This window comes from Echinops telfairi, unplaced genomic scaffold (assembly GCF_000313985.2).
Source record: "Echinops telfairi isolate 266 unplaced genomic scaffold, ASM31398v2 ScPeMD7_7400;HRSCAF=8409, whole genome shotgun sequence".
NCBI classification, from domain to species: Eukaryota; Metazoa; Chordata; class Mammalia; order Afrosoricida; family Tenrecidae; genus Echinops; species Echinops telfairi.
Genome location: NW_022111300.1, coordinates 7,033,709 through 7,052,490, shown reverse-complemented (window position 1 = coordinate 7,052,490; position 18,782 = coordinate 7,033,709). Strand labels below are relative to the sequence as shown.

The 18,782-nt window shown below is 47.5% G+C and overlaps 1 protein-coding gene across 5 annotated transcripts in view; it reads right to left on the bottom strand.

Annotated features, from left to right (window-relative positions):
• GREB1L (GREB1 like retinoic acid receptor coactivator) overlaps window positions 1–18,782 on the bottom strand; it is a 343,344-nt gene that overhangs the window by 61,297 nt on the left and 263,265 nt on the right. For all 5 annotated transcript variants that reach the window (XM_045296084.1, XM_045296083.1, XM_045296086.1 and 2 more), the window contains 9 exons: window positions 16,136–16,475; window positions 12,077–12,192; window positions 11,036–11,280; window positions 8,820–9,394; window positions 8,629–8,731; window positions 3,411–3,563; window positions 3,072–3,211; window positions 1,025–1,186; window positions 693–897 (listed from right to left, as the gene is read on the bottom strand). In XM_045296084.1, coding sequence (XP_045152019.1) covers window positions 693–897; window positions 1,025–1,186; window positions 3,072–3,211; window positions 3,411–3,563; window positions 8,629–8,731; window positions 8,820–9,394; window positions 11,036–11,280; window positions 12,077–12,192; window positions 16,136–16,475 — 2,039 coding nt within the window. The remainder of the gene's footprint in view (window positions 1–692; window positions 898–1,024; window positions 1,187–3,071; window positions 3,212–3,410; window positions 3,564–8,628; window positions 8,732–8,819; window positions 9,395–11,035; window positions 11,281–12,076; window positions 12,193–16,135; window positions 16,476–18,782) is intronic.

The following is an 18,782-nucleotide window of genomic DNA, read 5'->3' as shown; positions in this document are numbered from 1 at the left end:
GCTTCAGTCAAGGTTTACAGGACCACCATGAATCAGAGGAAGAATGGACGTGGGGACAAGGTAGAAGCCCTGGTGGTATAGTGGTTTCGAGTTGGGCTGCAGTTGTCAAGGTTTGGCAGTTTGAAACCACCAACGGCTGGGAGAGTGGGGGGGCTTTCTACTACTGTACAGTTACAGTCTTGGAAATGCACAGTGGCAGTACTATCCAGTCCTAGAGTTGCTCTGGGTCCGTACTGCCTTGATGGCAGTGAGTAAATGGGTTAGGTAGTTTGAAGGTACCGTACAAGACTAGAAGTATAAGGAAAGTCTTAGTTCACTTGATATAAAGTGGTACGTGTAGAAAATAAAACTGCACTTGAAACAATGAGCCAGATTTTGAAAACACTTAGCCTCATGATCAGACTGTTAAGGTTTAAGGACAGGAGAGGGAGTGGAAAGGGGTACAAGACCGAAAGAGAGATTGGTCACCAACACTTACAACCTACCCTGGGTGCTCGACATTAACTAATGGGTCTCAAAAATCAAAAGATGAAAACTGTGGAGAAGGTGACAAGTAAAACTCAAATTCAATGAGGACTCAAAAAACCTTAGGGTCAGGGGGACCTCTGACAGTAGTATGCTAGGTTGAACAGAACTCAGTTTCTCTTCTCAGCCCTCTCCCACCCGAGGGTGTGTCGGGGGTGGGCTCTTACCCACGCCTGCATTATTGAACATGCCGGGAAGCACCAGCATGATGTGGTTGGGCCAGTACTTGCGGTACAGCGGCATCTCGTATTCTTTGACCACCAGAAGGTGAAGGTGGCTGGTACCCTCCATGGCGTGGAAAAGGTTTAGCAGTCCATGCTCATGGCGGCCACTGGAAGGAGTGAAAATAGGGCTCTTGACTGCATTCAAATTCTGCAGGAAGAAAAAGATAACACAACAAAACCAGAGACTAAAAAGGGAAATAGAAACTCTTAGCTGGAAGACACTTAGAGAGCCTGGTCTAGGGCCTGTCAGTCTGGGTTCCAGACCCATCACCCACCTTGTCTGAAACCAGGGGCAGCCGCATGCTCTCCAGGTGTTTGCCCTGCTTGCTGAAGACAAAGTGACTCTCTTTGGATTTGGGAATGATGAAGTAGAGCTGGACCTCTTCTCCCAGCATAGAGGAGGAGAACGTGAAGGCATGGAGGGTTGAGTCAGACATCTATATTTTCCAGGAAGGAAGGAGATATAAGTTCACGGTCTCCCAAATCTCCAAGCCACTCAAGGTTATAAAGCTTATAAAACCAACATGAACTTAACAAATGTCGCCAAACCTGATAGCGGGGAGTGACTCGAGCTGGGAAGGCAATGATCTCATCTTTCAGTAGCTGCTACTGACGTGAGAGCCAACCAGCCAGTCCCATACCACCTCTTCATGGGGAGAGAAGCCCTTGTTATTTGGCACTGGTTTGTCATGCCTGGTGTTCTTAAACCCACAACTGCTCAGGCATAGGCAGAAACCAAATAGACACATGGATGTCCTGCTATATAAACATTCCTAAAGGACATCGATGATAGTGTCAAACCCTTTTGCTATATGTGGGTAAGTTCAAATGAATTGATTATCATCTTCCTACACGAAATGTTAGAACTGACACTGAAATGCCTATGTGGCCCCTCTTTCCTGGCTACAGTGGAAGCTGAAAGGTTTAAACTGTCCCTTAGGCCAGAATTCTGGCTTCAGGGAGAGACCATTTGACTCACCTAAGCCAAATGTAAATCTACCCTATTTTTACAGTTGCTGGGAAGTTTGCATGCTCCCAGTAACCTTTCTCAGTGAGGAATTAAATAATAGGCTTTTCTGTGCTTTCCAATGCAGGAAGTATTTGTCTTGGTGAAGGTTAGTAACTTATAAACAGCAGCTAAGATCCAGATAGGTTCCCCAATAGCTGTTTGGGTTTTTTTTGTAAAAAGGCCCTGCTGGGCAGAGCTTGCTTTCTTTTTAAAATCGTTTTATTGGGGCTCATACGACTCCTATCACAATCCACACACACATCAATTGTGTAAAGCACATTTGTACATTCATTGCCCTCATCACTCCCAAAACATTTCCTCTCCACTTAAGCCCCTGGCATCAGGTCCTCATTTTTCCCCTCCCTTCCCTGTTCCCCCCTCCCTTATGAGCCCTTGGTAATTTATAAATTATTATGTTGTCATATCTTGCCCTGTCCGACGTCTCCCTTCACCCACTTTATGGTTTTAACCTCAACATTGTGTTTTATAAAGGAATTATGTTGTGATTTTCCTTTAAGGTCTATTCTAGTTCATTCACAGTATGAAATTGCACTATTTAGTAGTGTAATCTCACTGAAACTTAGCCAAACCCACACCAAACACACTGCTATCAAGCCCGTTCTGATTCATAGGCACCCTTTATAAGGTTTCCTAGACTTGAGTCTTTACAGGAGCAGAAAGCCTCATTTCTCTGATCTTACAGTTAGCGCCCCGTGGTATCCAGGAATTTCAGGATCATAGATAAATAGCTCAGCTGATACAGGCAACCAACTTGATTAATTTAGAGCACAAAAATGAAGCCAAGGGATGGGACAACAGAATTAACTGCATGTGAATAGATATATTGAACTGTGTAAGGTATGGCAACAAAAACAAAAACTATTATAGGGGAAAAAAATAAGGGTTCCTGAGGGGTGGAGTTGGGGAGGGAGGGGGTAAGGGGGAGCTGTTGTCATGGAGTCAAGATGAAAGAAAAGGTACTGAAACTGACTGTGGGAGCAATTGTACACTATCACCTGATGTGACTGAACTATGGATTGTTAGGGTATCTGTAAGAGCTCCCAATAAAATGATTAATAATTTAAAAACAACAAAAACGAGGCCAATACCTGCCTGCCTCTCCCTGCAGTCCGAGGAGTCCCATGCGCTTCTCATCATTGCTTCCTGCCTTCCTGGCTGGCTCCCTGCACGGCTCCCTCTCTCAAGTGAGGAGAGTCTTTACCTACGCCTGAAGCTAGGAGCTTCCTTTGCCCTCCCTTACACAGAATGTCCACTGTGGGCCCCAGAGGCCAAGGCCGGTACGGGTGCGGTACCTGGGAGGCCGCGGTGAAGTCCATGTACTGATGGCACTGCTCACAGTGGTGGAAGGTGTTGTAGGCCGCATATTTTGTCAGCATCATGGACACGGTTTCTCGTTTCCTCGATTCCTCCACTTTGGATTCCTTTAGTTCTTCTGTGTATAAAGGGGCAAAGAAAACATGATCTTTAGGTTGACTTGAAAGTGAAAAATGTATTTAAAAGGGAGGAAAAAGACAGAAAACAGAATGACTTAAGCTGCTCTCAAAGATGACACTGCCTTGGGCCTCCTCGCACCCTATTTAGGGTTGCCCCTGACCTTGAGAGGAGCAAAGCCTAGCTCCACCAGCACTTACCTTGTTTGACTCCTGCCAGCTTCTCAGTATATACCAGGCTCATCGAACTGTACTTGGCATCGTGCACGCTGACGTCAAAAGGCATTTTGCTGAAGCTCTCGATGTCAGGCCAGGGCTCTCCCGGGGCCTGACTGTCACTGCTCTCACTCGGACCTAGGGCGAGAAGAAGGCGTGTGCAGCAGGCAGCCTGACCTTCCTCTCACACTGTCCTGCGTGTCAGCGAGGAGAAGCCTGAGGCGTCCACTCCAGAGTGGGTGGACAAAGGGATTTCTGACCCAGGGTCGAAGGACTCAGGATTTTGACAATTTCAGACTCGTGCCTGACCAATATCCAGGCATCCTCTTCACAGACCCACTTCACAAACTCCCACATCTGCAGTCCACCGAATCTCCCCTGCCACACCCCAATTTCCTTAGCTATTTGTCTAATTTTTTATAATCTTAATTATTTTAGTCATGGGGGTTTTTTGTTTGTGTGAAACAAAATACTTCCTCTGAAGGTTCTAGACGTCAGAAATCCAAAAGTTTGGGCTGAAATCGTGGTGTCAATCGGGCCACACTCCCCGGCAGTGGTCCAGAGAATGCTTCATTTGTCTCTTCTAGCTTCTAGAGTGGCTTTCCTTGAAGTTCCTTGACCTCCTGTCCCCATCTTCAGAGCAGTGAAGTCTATTATCCTGCCTCATTGGTCACACTCTCTCTTTCTGGGTCAGGTGTCCCTTTGCCTTCCTCTTCCTTGTTGGGAATATACACAGGAGATCGTGCATCAGTTCAAAAGTTTCTGCATGTACAGTTCAGTGATCTGGATTACATTCTTTGGGTTGGGCTACCATTCTTACCCTCTTTTATGGAATGGCTCCGCCTCCATGAACATAAACCCTCTAGCCCCGAAGTTTCTTGTCTTTTGAGTTGCTGTCATCAATGTGATCCCTATAGTTCTCGAAAGAGCGTAATGCTCAACACAGGCACTGCTGACTCATTAAGCTAAACTGTTGCTTATTGTGAGGCGTGCTGCCAGCAGAGTACATTAGGAGCTCAATCACTGGTTTACATTTGAAATCTACCAGCTGCTCTGTGGGAGACTGCTATGGCAGCCTACATCCATAAAGATTACAGCCTTGGATATGCTATGGGGCATATTGTTCTTTGTTCTGTAACTCACTATTAGAATAAGCTCAACAGCAGTTGGTTAGCTAGGCTTAAAGATGATTTGAGAATTTTTTGTTTAAAGGTTATCTCAGGACAGTCAGCATGGGCGTCTATAGTCCCAATGACTCCAAAACGATAGATTCCATGATAATTTGAAATTCTGTTGTCCATTTTCCCTATTAAGATCAGGATTCTCACAAGGATCAACCTAGAACCCCATCCCAGGGGGAAGAAAAACAGAAAAGTGGGTTAGGGGCAACAGAAGATGTATGTAAGATATGGAAAAAATAATCTATAACTTATCAAAGGTTCGGGAGGGAGGGTGTGTAGGGGGTTAGAAATGGGGAGCTGTTATCAGGGGCTCAAGTGGAAGAGAATGCTTTGAAAATGATGGCGGCATATGTGCAAATTACTTGACACATTGGAGGAATGTAAGGATTGTGATAAAAGATGTAAAAGCCCCCAATAAAAGTATTTTTTAAAAAAAGAGAAAAAAAAGAACTACAACTAAAAAAAAAGAGATCAGGATTCCTTTACTGAATCCTTCATTAACATCTTCAGTAATAGTAGCTGGACACTATCTAGTTCTTCTGATCTCATGGCAAAGGAGGCAGTTGTTCATGGAAGTAATTAACCACACATTCCATGCCACCCCTCTGTCCCTAACTCTTCTTCCAGTCCAGGTGACTAGAGATCAGTTGCTATCATTTGGATGACCTCTTTGAAGTGTTTAAGACCCCTCAGCACTTTGCAGTAAACTAGAAGTAGAACAGAACAGAATCAATAAATGTGGTAGTGTTAAACCAAACAACTGGGATGTCCTTAAACCACCAAATAAAGAAGCCAAATTCCACTACCATAAACAGAAATTCAGTGCTCTCTAAGCATACCCTTCTCCTTTTCCCTCCATCCCCACCTTTGGCAACCACTGGTATACTTTGGCTTCTAAACGCTTGCCTGTTTCTATAAGTCAGGGCATACAGGATTTGTGATTGATATTTCTTACTCGGCATAATCTCTTCATACTCTATCTTTGCGCTATAGCATGCATCAAAACTTCATCTCTTTCTGGCTGACTGGCATTCCATTGTTTGTACTTAGCACATTTTGTCTATTTATTTGTTGATGAGTATGTAAAGGGTCCCCCCCCCCCCAATGTGAACCATGTTGCAATGAAGACAGGTAATTTGTGCCACTGTTTTCGAGTGCCCTGGGTTTATTCCCAGCAGTGGACTCGCTGGGTCATATGGTGTTCTAGGAGTCCTAGTGGTAATATGCGTTGGGTGTTGGGCTGCTGGCTGCAAGGTCAGCGGGTCAGACCCACCCGCCACCTTGAGGGAGAAAGATGAGGCGATCTCCTCCTATGAAGTTCTGCACTCAGAAACCCTAGACAGGATCTCTATGGGTTAGAATTGACTTGAGGGCAAGTCAGTGCTGCAAGGAACACTAGTGTACATGCTGGTGTCATTTTCACGGTTTTTTTTAAAGGTTTATTTTCAGTTTTTTCAGGAACTGCCGCCATAGCTATACCATTCTGCATTCCCACCAGCAACAGTACAGGTTGCAATTTCCCCACATCCTCATTATATTTTAATTTTTCAAAATCTTAGTCATCTTAAGGAACCCTGGTGACACAGAAGTTACAAGTTGGGCCACTAACTGCAAGGCCAGCAGTTCAAAACCACCAGCTTCTCCTCAGGAGAAAGATGGGCTTTCTACTCTCATAAACAGTTTCAGTCTCCGAAACTCACAGGGGCGGTTCTACCCTGTTCTACAGGGTCACTATGAGTTGGCATGCACTAGGTGAGTTTGAGTTTGGGGTTTTGGTTAATGGAAGTTAAACTGTTTTGATCTTAATGTGGGTTAGATTTAGATACAGACAGTCTTAAGGTTACAAAGTAGCAAGATTCTCAAGCTGTGCTGTGCACAACAAGCACCCAGGGAGCTTGTCAGACTTCCAGTGCCCAGTTCCCTCATCCCAGAGGAACTAAATCCATCTCCATGGGTGGGGCCCAGGCATCAGTATTACTACTTAAATCTTGTGTTGTTCTTAGGGGACATCAGTGAGTCAGGCTTCCATTCCTCTAGGCCTTGTGTGGCAGTCACACTGCTCCACAGCATTTTCCAGTTGGCAATCTTTACAGGAGCAGCTCGTTCAAATACGCAGTACCAGTTGAGAACCGCTGTTCTGAGAGCCACGAGACCTGGTTCTGAATGCTGGTTCGGCCTGCATGTTTCCTTTTTAGTTACCTTACTTGCAACACCTGAGTTTGCTGATAGTTGTAAGGCCTGCCACAAATGCTAAGACAGTGTCTGTCAGCCACATGTCAGGTGTTCAATAGATGGCAGTGCTATTTCTAAGATCAAAAAGTAGCTGAAGACAATTTTCAAAGGTCAAATAGGAAGTAAAAAAAAGTTACACCCCCCCAATAAGCCCCCCAAAGCTGGAGGTATAACCATTATCTTTTTAGCACAAATAGGAATGTTTATTTCTATATCCCTGAACCAAAGTTCACGTTGTGTGTAAGCTTTAACGTTGATTCTAGTGTTTGGGGTTTGCGGAGAGGTATCTTGGCGGCTCTCTGGAGCACTCCTGCAGTCATGGATGGGCAAGAGGATGAGGGAGAAGAAATAAAGCTAAACTAACAGCTCCTGGCCAGGAGGACTCTTCTCTCGGATTGGTTGTGGGCAGACCCACGGCACAGTTATGATTCAAAATCATGGCAGCCTGCTCTGAGGACATCATGAAAGCCATCATTCTTTAGGGTCTGGGGAGCCGGGTGGGAAAGCTGACGACTGGCAGCTCCCTTTCCTGGTTTGTTTGTCTCTGGTTTGCCCTCCTGGCCCAGGAGACCAGGCCTGCTTCAAGGCTCACCTGGAGCTCTGGTTCCCGTGTGGTGAGCATGGTCCTGCACAGCTTAGCTCTAGACACATGCAAGGAGATGTGCGGAGGATGATGATAGAAAGAGCAAGAAATCCTGGCTGTTTATTACTGCGGAACAGGAATAAGGCTGGAAGCCAGAGTAAAAGGACCGATTGGCTAGTTTAACCTAGTCTTGTTTTGGAGTAGTGGGTTTTGTGTGGGCTGCTAATAGAAGGTCGCTGGTTCAAAACCAACAGCCACCAGCTACAGGAGAAAGATGAAGCTTTCTACTCCCATAAAGATTTATAGTCTCAGAAACCCACAGGGACATTCTACTCTGTCCTATAGGGTTGCTTTGAGTCAGAATCCACTCAATGGTCCCGAGAAGCTGAGTCAGTTAGGCTGGTGGAGGATTGGTTTAATAAGAGACACGAGCTCTCCAAGGGCTAAGTAGCTGGAGAAGATGCCATGAGCTCTTCTTGCTCTGGACTCATCTTTGAGGGGGTTAGGAAGTAGTATTTCTCCCAGATCACTCCCTGCCCCTCACCCCCAATGACTCCTCCAGGTGACACTAAGAGTTTTAAGGCCACAGCACCATGAGCCACCAAGTACTGATGGCTGCATCCTGCTCATGCCCACTTTCGGGTCACCTGGCTGCAGGATGGAATCTACTACCTAATAGTCAACAACTAGAGAGGAGAGGGTGGGAGGGGGTGTATGGCTGGAAACTTCTGAAGTTGAGACTAGACAGTTCTCCCCCACCCCCACCCCCCAGGCTTCCCCTGTAGCTCATGCATATAAAGGGCTTGTTTTTTGGTCTTCTGCAGTGGAGTGTTCTGGTCCACTCAGGAAGTTTCATCTCATTATGAAATGAAGATAATCCTAATACGAGCCTGTGGTTAAAATGTGAGATGTGCTCTGGTTAACCACCAAAGACTGGCCTTCAGAAAAGAAACTACACCCGGAACCCTGAAAACAGCAGACTGCCACAACAAGCGCGCTTCAGTCGCCTGGGTTTAACCTGCAGACCATGCGCTTAGCCGGCGCTGTGCTGGGCACAGCCATCCCGACCTCGAGGAGCTAAAACACTGCCCCAGCCAGCACACTGGGCCCTCTTGGCTTGGCATGGTATCTTCAACCCTCAAGGTAGGTGCTGCAGGAAAGCTATGGGCTTGGAGGTTCGGTGGCCCCGCCCTGGGCCAGCACTCACCAGTGTTGATCTCCTCCTCATCATACACGTCCACCTCCAGAAGCCTGATGAGCATGCGGAAGAGGATCCTAAGGAACTGTAAGTAGGAGCCTGTCTTTCCCACCTGAGGGAGATAGTTTTAATTGGGGAGGGCAGAGGAAGAGCAAAAGGGGAGAGGGAAAAGAGATTTCACATCTCTTCGGTAGCCCTACCTGGGGGGGCCCAGTCAGCAGTAGCCGCCGTGGGTGCACATTCCTGGTGCCGGTGGCCGGGTCGGGCTGGTTACTGAAGTCGGCATGGTGCTGGCGTGCAGACGTCCACTGGCGGTAGTAGAGGGACTGCTCCTCGCTGCTCATGTCTTTATGCAGGAGCGGCCGCAGGGAGCTCACCCAGGCCACGTCGGCGTGGGGCAGCAGGGCAGAGGCAGCGGGAAGCTTGCCGCCCTTCTGCGGGCCCAGGAGGCTGTAGGCCGCTTTGGACAGGATGACGATGGGGGGCAGAGCTGTTGGCAGGCCCCTGCAGCCTCTGGCAGGCTGTCCAGGCCACGGGAGGGTCCGAGGTCCAGATGAGGAAGAGGAAGGCTTGGGGGTCGTGCTGCTGGCCACATGTTGGCCCAGCGAGTCGCACTCCTGTTTCAGGGGCTCTCCAGACATCAGGATTCTGGGAGAGACCCCTTCGTCCAGCCCTGCACTGGAAACTGCGCTCTGGAAGCTGGGCTTTGCTGGCTGCTTCTGGGACTTGTCAGCAGCCGTGCTGGAAGAGCTCACCCCATTCTCCATGATGGAACCTGGAAGAGGATGGACGGACAGGGCCCGGCCCAAGTCCACTGTGTTACCAACGATGCTAAGGTGTGCTGCTTCCGGGCTTCTGGCACTCGGTGGACGGAGGGAAGGAGGGCAAGCCCGGCAAGGCCCCATCTGTGCTGAGGGCTGAAAAGCCTCTGCCTCAGTCCTTCCATGCACCCAAGGTGCCACGCTTCTCTGGTGCCCCTGCCCAGGTTCCTGAGCCAGTCTGGCTAATGAATGACCAGCGAATCAGGGTTGTTCCCTGGCTCCCTCCCTGAAGGGTCACTGTTTAGCTACTGAGGGCCACAGCACAGGGTGGGGGAGGGCCTGGGGGGTTTCCCTGGGTTCCAGTAACTGCTGCTTCAGGTTCAGGAGTCATCAGGGCCTACGATGGTTAACTAGATGCCATTCCTTTTCAAAATCTTGCTCTTGTCTCCTTACTAACCTCAGCCAGTGGTTGCAAAGCAGGAGTCCACATAGGTTCTGCTCAAGGGCACTGGTGTGCAGCTGCAGTCGCCCTGAACCCCCAGCTCCCCACAGGACGGGGAGGCCCAGTCCATCCCACAGGAGGCGCTACTCTCCCCGAAGTAGCTCCTCACATTGGGTCAGTGCACTTCAAATACTGTTGCTCCTCAGCACGTTGAGGGCAAACCAAAGCCCAACCTGTTCACGACTGAGGGTCCGGTGTGAGCTGCCACTGGCGCTTGCCAGGTGAGTCCCAACCTCGGCGATCCTGAATGAATAGCCAGTAACTACCACCGCCTCTGCCATAGAGTCTGTGTTATGGAGTAGACAGACGTGGTCCTTAGGGTTTCTGACACGGAATCATTACTACAGCAGACTCCTCTTTCTCTCATGGAGTGGCTGGTGGGTTTGAACTGCCAACCTGGAGGTTAGCAGCCCAACACTTACACAACACCACCATCACCAGGGCGTATTAACTGGACGCTGTTAAATCCAAATCACTCCTCTGGCTCACCTGACTTTTGTGTATCCCTTTTTTTCTGAGCCCTGCCTTCCCCTCACAGGCCCGACCTCCGGAGTTCATGAGTCTGAATACTTTGGCAGCTGGAGACAGCCAAAGCACAGTGGCTCTGGATACCAGTGAGCAGCCCAGAGCAGTGGTCAGGATGTAAACATTTACCATTAAGCATTCGAAGAAGTCGCTCATTCATTTGGTGCCAAGTATTGAACTTAACAGCACAGACTTACAATTACACGAGGGCCTTCGAGCAAACATCAGATGCATAATCATCGTGAGCTGATGAAGGGTGGCAGAGACTGGGAACGGTGCAGGCTACACTGGCGCACTACCTACGTAAGCGATCTAGCCCCTTCCCAAGCTCTGTGGATGTGTAAGGAGAAATGTGTGTCTGTTCAACAGTCATGCTTCCAAGTCTCCCTCCTGGCAGGGAGGTCCAGTTGCTGCATGCTACACTGAAGCCCATATGCTTCTCAGGAACAGCCTCTGGCTTCCTCACTCCCGTCCCTTGTCTTTTCTTTGTTTGTTTAAGGGCTGTGGAGTGCTACCGCTTTTTTTTGGTTTTGTTTCACTTACTTTCATTTTAATTATTTCACTGGGGCTCTTACAGCTCGTATAACAAGATCCTTTTGTGTCTCGAAAGAGGACGGCAAGTACTGACCTGAGGTTCCCGTGACGGCACTGCTGTTGCTCTGGGGCCTTTCCAAGTCAATCAGCAGCTCGTCCGGGTCATTCTCGCTGACCGTGGCTCTCTCCTGCTCTTTCCCACTGAGGTCCAGGGCAACCGCGGGCCCCCGAATGACTTCTTTCGAGACATAGCAGCACGCCAAACCCACCTCCTGCTCCAAGGCAGTGCGAGTTAAGTAGCTCGAGTCGATTAAGCGGAGGTCACAGTACTTCAAAGACCTGTACAAAAGTAGGCCTGGTTTTTGAGATCCCTTGTGGCTGTCCACAAAGTACTCACGTTTTCCCAAGTTTCTGAATGTCTCATGGAGCCGTCAAAATCGTGGGTCTCTGTGCCAGGCCATCCTGGATGGCGGACCTCAGCTCTGCCACGTCTTCGCTGATAAGACCTCAGGTGAGTCACCGAACCTGTCTGTGCTTCGTTTGCTCCAAGTACGAGAGACTGATTAGCCGTGTCTGGGGCATGGGGCTATCAAGGATGGCTGACACAGGGGGTGCAGGGTATTTCGGACAATGCCTGCCACACAGCATGTGCTCAACTGCTGCTAAGACGAGTATTGCTGTTGTTGACGCCTCCCTGAGGGCCGAGGGAGCCCTCGATTAGCGATGGCACAGCATTTCATCTGAAAAACAAGTGCTGGTTTGGGGCAGCTACTTTTCCTCCCTTGCTTTCTGGGGAGCTTTTATTCTAAAAATTGCTGGGCGATCTCTGGAAAGGGAAAGGAGTAGAATCAAGGAAGGCTACACTTTTTATGGAGTCCTTGGGTAGTGCACGTGAAGTGCTAGATTAGTAGCTGAAAAGGTTGGAGGTTCAAAACCACTGAGAGGCACCTCTGAAGCCAAGCCCGGGTGCAGTGGGACTCAGAATTGGCAACTAACAGCCTTCCTCACATCTCTGCATGAAACAGTTCTCAGCATTTAGCAAACAAATAGCATGCCCAAGTGACAGCACCGTTTCAACCACTGGCTCAGCGGGGCTAGCAATAACAAGTGAGAACCAATTACTCAAACAGTGTACCTGGGGAAGGTTTCTCCAAGAGGGTCTTTGCCGGTTAATATCACAATACAAGGCAGACCTTCTAAATCCTGGTACGTCCGAGGAACCCACTCCTCTTGTTCATTTCCTCTCCAAGTCTGTAGAAAGAGACCCAGAGGGTGACGTGAAAATCCTTTAAAGTTCCCTCAAATGCATTTTTTAAAAGAAACCATCGTGTTTCCAAATAAATGTCACTAATTGATATGCCCTGGTGGTGTTGCCTGGTTATTAAGAGACTGCTAACCTAACGGTCAGCAGTTTGAACCCATCAGACACTCTGAGGGAGAAAGATGAGGCTGTTTGCTCCCCCAAAGATTTACCACCTCAGAAACCCTATAGAGCAGCAGTGGTTCTCAACCTTTCTAATGTCACAATCCTTTAATACAGTTCCTCATGTTGTGGTGACTCCTCCCAACCATAACATTACTTTCATTGCTACTTCAAAACTAATTTTGCTAAATCGGGCAACCCCTGTGAAAGGGTCATTTGACCTCCAAAGGGGTCGCGACCCACAGGTTGAGAACCACTGTTATAGAGGGTCATTAAGAGTTAGGATTGACTTGATGGCAGTAGGCCTGGGTGGCTTTGGGGGAACAAGGATCCACAAAGGAAGACTGTGGCCTGTAGTTTCCATCACAGTGGGATACAGTAGCAGATCTGGGTGGATATCATGCATCTAGGCCAAAGACAGATACAATGTCGATGATGCACACACCCACTATAGATTCCTGGCTAAACTACCTGACACAAGCACTGCATGTATCTTTCACATTAATCAACACACCCTTGGGGTTGATGACAAAGAGCTTCAGTTGTGAGGGACTCAGAAAAGACTTAAAACTCCATCGAAACGGACACTTTCACCAAGAAAATCATGAAGGCTGGCCCGGATAACTACCTCAATGTATTTAATACTTTTTTTTTTTTTTATGTCTCCCTTTATCGACTTTAAAAATAACCAACTCTAGTACCTACTGCCTTAGGGCTTCCAAAGAGTCGTTTTTCAAGAAGACAAAACATAACCAAATTGGAACTAAGGAAACAACTGCTCCTTATTTAGAGGAGTAATGCTTTTGGTTTCAAAAACAAATACTCTTTGGTTTAACAAATAATCCATTAAACATCAATTTCTTATCTGTGTGTGCATTGGTTTAACAAATAATCCATTAAACATCAATTTCTTATTTGTGTGTGCATAAACACACACGTGTTCATTCTTAATAAGTGGAATGTCAATCTTAAAAACTCAGATTTTTTTAAAACTGCAAGTGAGATTGTTTATAAAAATTCAACTCTTCAATTTATTTTCGTTTCAAAGACACAATGTTTATAAAAATTCAACTTTTCAATTTATTTTCATTTCAAAGACAACCATAACACTACCTGCTTTAAAGTAAACAGTTGTGGGAAACGAGTTAAATTACTTATAGCCTGCACCTTGGACTCTTGATATCCCTGATGTATGAAGTCTCCCTGGATGTATTGTAACTTCCACAAACCATCCGTGGAGCATGGTCCCATTAGTAGGAAATGCGGCTGGGCTATCATGATGGGCTCGCACTCAGGCCTTGAAGCTGACGCTTTGGTTTGAGTGCACGATGAGAAGCTGCATTTCCATCCCCCAGGAGTACTGGACTGGAATCTCCATCGTAACAAGCCCCAGGGGAGTCTTACTTATATATAGTGCACCCGAGGATCTAGTTAAACTTGTAAATGTGAAATGAGACATAGCTGCTTTGAAAACCATTCACTTGAGACCTCTTTCACTCTAACTCTGAGTCGGGACTTAAGAAATGCTCTGAACCTGTGTGGACCAATTGCTTTTTTAATGCCCTGCAGGACCCCTGGTGGACTAGTAGTTACGTGTTGGGCTACTAACCATGAGGACGGCAGTTTGAAACCACCAGCTGCTCCTCAAGCGAAAGATGAGGCTTTTTACTCTTGTAAGGAGTTGCAACAGCTTCAGAAACTCACAGGGGGCATTTCTACCAAATAGCAGCAGTTCTCAACTTATGGGTCAAGACCCCCTTGGGGGTGTTGAATGACCCTTTCACAGGGCTCGCCCAATTCATAACAATAGCAAAATTACAATTATGAAGTGGCAACGAAAATAATTTTATGGCTGGGGGTCACCACAACATGAGGAACTGTTTTAAAGGGTCGCGGCATTAGGGAAGTTGAGAACCACTGTCCTATCGGGTCCCCAGGAGTCAGAACTGACTCAGTGGCGGTTTGTTTTTTGCAGGTGATTTAGGTTAAGAACCTAAGGCTTGATTCTGGTTTCCAACCTATGGCCCAAGGGGTAGTCAATGATTTGTTAAGATTGATAGGAGCACGAATTCATTGTGACTCATAGCGGTCCTGATTATTTGCTTTTTTCCAATGCTTCATCTGTTGGTAATTGCGGTCAAGTTGATTCCAACTCCTAGTGACCTCACAGGGAGGGCACAGTAGACCTGCCCTATAGAGTTCCTAGGCTGTAACCTTTTTTGGAAGCAGACTACCTTGTTTTGTTTTTTCCTGTGGAGCAGCTAGCTGGTGGATTCAAACCTCTGATCTTGCCATTAGGGGCCAAGCTCTTGATCATCGCTGTCACCAGGGGCTCCTTCCTCAGTTATTAGCATTATTCAAATCATTTCACACCCCAAGTCCTGAGGCGCTATACTATGAAAAACACTTCAGGGTTATATTTATTACTTATCCTAAGAATTCCACTGCAGTGTGATACGACTAAAATTTTAAATTGTGAACATACTCATATCAAGATACATGAAGGGGCTTCGAAAAGTTTGTGGGAAAATGCCTTTATCTTTTAATTCTGTCTTCCCATGAACTTTCTGAAGCACTCTTGCATATATAAAATATAAGTGCTTTATTATCTAGCAATATGAAAGTTTTACTTTTGGACACATTTATTCTGGTGGCTTACTGGGCAAGACACTTTGTTTGCTCTTCAGACCATTCAATTTAGGTCAGCTGAGAGAGTGCAGTACAAAGGTCTACCGTTACAAAATGCGTCCTGAGCGGTCAGCAATTCAAAACCACTGTTTGTCAGAGCTCTCTGAGATCATATGATCCAGCCCCTTAGTGTGCAGATGAGAACCTGCAGCCCAGGGGGAAAATGCAATTTCCCATAAGATGACATGCTTTCTTTTTGTACAATGTGTGCAGAACTAGACTTTAAAAAACCCAATCAGCTCACGATTTAACGCACAGGATGCAGACACTATCTTGGTTTGAACTCCGAGGTAGCGTACCTAGCTCATTCCTTGACTTGTGTGCTAGGATTTGAGCCAATGCTTTCGAATGGTGAGGACTGAGATTATAAAGGTCTGCAGAACGACAAACCAAAATGAAACGGCTGAGCAGGGTACAGGGGAGGCCGTCGGGTTAGTGGCGTTAGGGGTTCTCCTCCCTGTCCATGCCTACTAGGAGGGCTGTGTGGAAGCAGTCTGTCACTGGCAGGGCAAAGGGAGCAGTGAGGGCTTTGACCATGCAGGGGAGACCTGGACTGGAGGCCTGGAGGAGCCCTGGGCTAGCCAAAGCCTTGAGGCCGTGTGCCAACACAACGCCAAAGGAAGAACAGATTGGTGAACCATCCACATGCTGGGAACCGTTGGACACGCGGACTAAGATCAAACAGAATACTTTACCGATTTTAGACATGAGCTGACAGATAGGCTAGATGGACAGAAAAGAATTAATGAATTGAGGATACTTTAAGGCAAGTTGTATCATGAGTAAAGCCACTTAACTTGGGGTCAAATTGGGTCATGTCATTTTCTCAGCTGCAGCTAGAGCGTACCGAAGACCAACTGCAGGCACACGCTAGCGAGGGACTGGATAGAATCTCTACAAACGGATTCCCATTAAGATGGTGAGTGTCGCCCTGAGTTTAGCCTGAAGACCGATGGTCAGGGAGATCAAACACACATGGGCAAAAACCTGTTACCTCACCTGGTGCCTGAAGCACCTATGGCAGGTCCCTAGGCAAGAGAGACAACTGGGATTGTGAAGGAGGAATGTCTGCCCTTGACTCACCTTTAATCGTGCCACAAAATGAGCTGCAACGCTGAGTTCAGAGACCGGGTTCCCCAGGATGATCTCAAAGCGGTACTGCAGCCCCAGCTTGTCGCGCACCTCCTGCAGCCGCTCCTTGGCCAGCATCGCCAGCTGCACCGAGGGCACCCTGATGATAAGCATGTGCCCCCTCCCACTCTTGTTTTTCCCCGGGGAGCTGATGAGGTCATCCATAATGCTGAGTGTCTCCGGGGTGCTGTGGTCTCGGAGGGACGCCATGATGGTGAGAGCCATCAGCGCCTCCGAGTACTGCTGGATGAGCAGGTAGCAGCGGATGACCATGCTGTGCAGCCGGGGGTACCTTCAAGAGAACACAGGGACCAGCACTCAGCAGGAAGGCCAGATGGCAACCCCAAACTGCAGTACAAATACAGGTCAAGGTCAAGGGGGAAACTGGAACCAAACTCAAAACCATACAAGAGATCTCCTAGTCCAAGAGAGACAGGTGGGCCCTCAGTTACCCTTCAGGTTGGGAACTAAACCCACCTCTTTGACAGACCAACCCACCATTTAAGATCAGAGGTACAGTATGCAGAGGTCGGGAGACTAGAGGTACCCAAGGTCAAAGTCAGAGGGTCAGGAAAAGGAGGAGGTACAGAAAAAGGAAACACAGGGAAGTGGGATAAGTAATCATCCACAGATGGTACATTGCAATGGAGGGGGTGAAACGGTACATACTGAGTAGTTAAGTGTTTAACTGAGCGTCTGCTCTGTGAACCTTCACGTAACTCACCACATGCTTTTTTTTTTTTTTTAATGCAGATCAATGTATTAAAAGGGGGTCACTGAGTAGTCGGGGCTTTAACTCTACAATGACTTTGGATCCTTCATCAGGATAAGGAAAAATTGAACTTCCATAACACCTGGGTTACAAACTGATGGGGAGGTACGAAGAAGCATAGGGATGATCAAATGATGCTTGCTTTTCTAAGCATGGGCCAGCAGTGTCTGGGGGCTTGTTAGGAATGCCAACTCACAAGCCCCAGTCCAGACTGACCCAGCCAGAATTTGGACTTTTAACAAGATCCCCAGGAGCATGTACCTAAAGGGCATTTGAAGAAGCGCTGGCTTGTCAGGCCAGTCATTGACAGCTGAATAAATAATTCCTGAATCCTAACCTTCTGGAGTTATTATATAGGATGTGTTGTTTGCTGTTGGACTGCTGACCACAAGGTTGGTAGTTCAAACCCACCAGCTGCTCCTCAGGAGAAATATGAGCAAGGCCTGTAAAGATTTATAGCCTCAGACACTGAACTGGGATTGACTTGATGGTAGTGAGTTTGGTTTTTCATTTAACCACTTTTCTGGTGTAGAAAGGCAGTGCGTTAGAATCTTGGCACTGCCAGTTTAGCTCTGATACTGAAGGAAACAGGTTAATGTAATGTGATCTGAGGAATGCCGCATAAAAGAGGTAATTAGTATTAAAATTTTGAGGTCATCCTCACAGTGAGCACTAACTATCCTCCCATAAAATGTGCTTTGTGCAGTTGGACATGAGCAGCTGAGTGGAGAAACACCACCCCCTGGTGGTGAGGTGCCTCACCACCTGGGCCCCAGCTGCCTTCTCACGAGTCATTGTGAGGTATGGGGAGGGGAAACCAGCACAATCAGCCTTACCACTACTCCCCTTTGCCTGGACTGCCAGGTTAGAGGTGACTTTGTTCAAAGGAGCCATGTCTCACAATTCGAGGGCAGATAGAAGACAACTGTCTTGTTATGTGTGAGGAAGTTCTGGGATGGCTCAGAAATCCAGGTCTACAGACAGCTTAATAAATGAGGACAAAGGGGAACCAGGCCCCCGATATGAAGGAAAGGAAGCTAGCAAGGAAAGTGGGTGCTGGCAGTTAGCTAAGTCTCTGTGGCGCCTGGCAAAAATGAGTCTTAGCCTGTGAACTTTCCCTTCGGGTGGCAGCTGGTGGCACACATAGCCAGCTGGCGCTGGGGAGGCCCAAGTGGGATTTACCTTTGTTCCACTTTGATCATTCTATTTAGAGAGAGACAGGTGGCCCACAGGCTTAGCCTAGAAGAGCTGAGTCAGACACTAACTTGGGTCAGCAGCTGCACAAGATGGGTCTGTCATTCCTTAGAGCTGGAGTAGAAAAGCTCGGTAGGGTTTCCAAGACTGTAAATCTGTATGGAGTAGACAGCCTCATCTTTCCCCACGACAGTGGCTAGCCTTGTGGTTAGCAGCCCGATGTGTAACCCACTGCAACAGCAGGGCTCCTTTTGGAAGGGATGTAGACATCCCAAATTCTAACCACTCCCCTTCTCAGAAGAAAACGGAGTTAAGGGATAGAGCTGAAATTCAGTTATTTGTCCAAGATCAGAGACAGAGCTCGTCTTAGATTGCATTCAGGTCTCTGACTCCCCAATATCTGGCAAATTTCAAGGGTTTAGTATGTTGGGAAAAAGTGTAGAAATGTATTTGGATCAATCAAGTCTGGGCCAGTCCCTTCAGGTGTTCATTGCTCTTATTAGTCAGGGAACCTTGGCTACTAACAACAAGGCCAGCAGTTCAAAACCGTCAGCCACTCCATGGGAGAAAGATTGGGTTTTCTACTCCCATTGAGTTACAGTCTCAGAAAGGGACGTTCTACCCTGCCCTGTG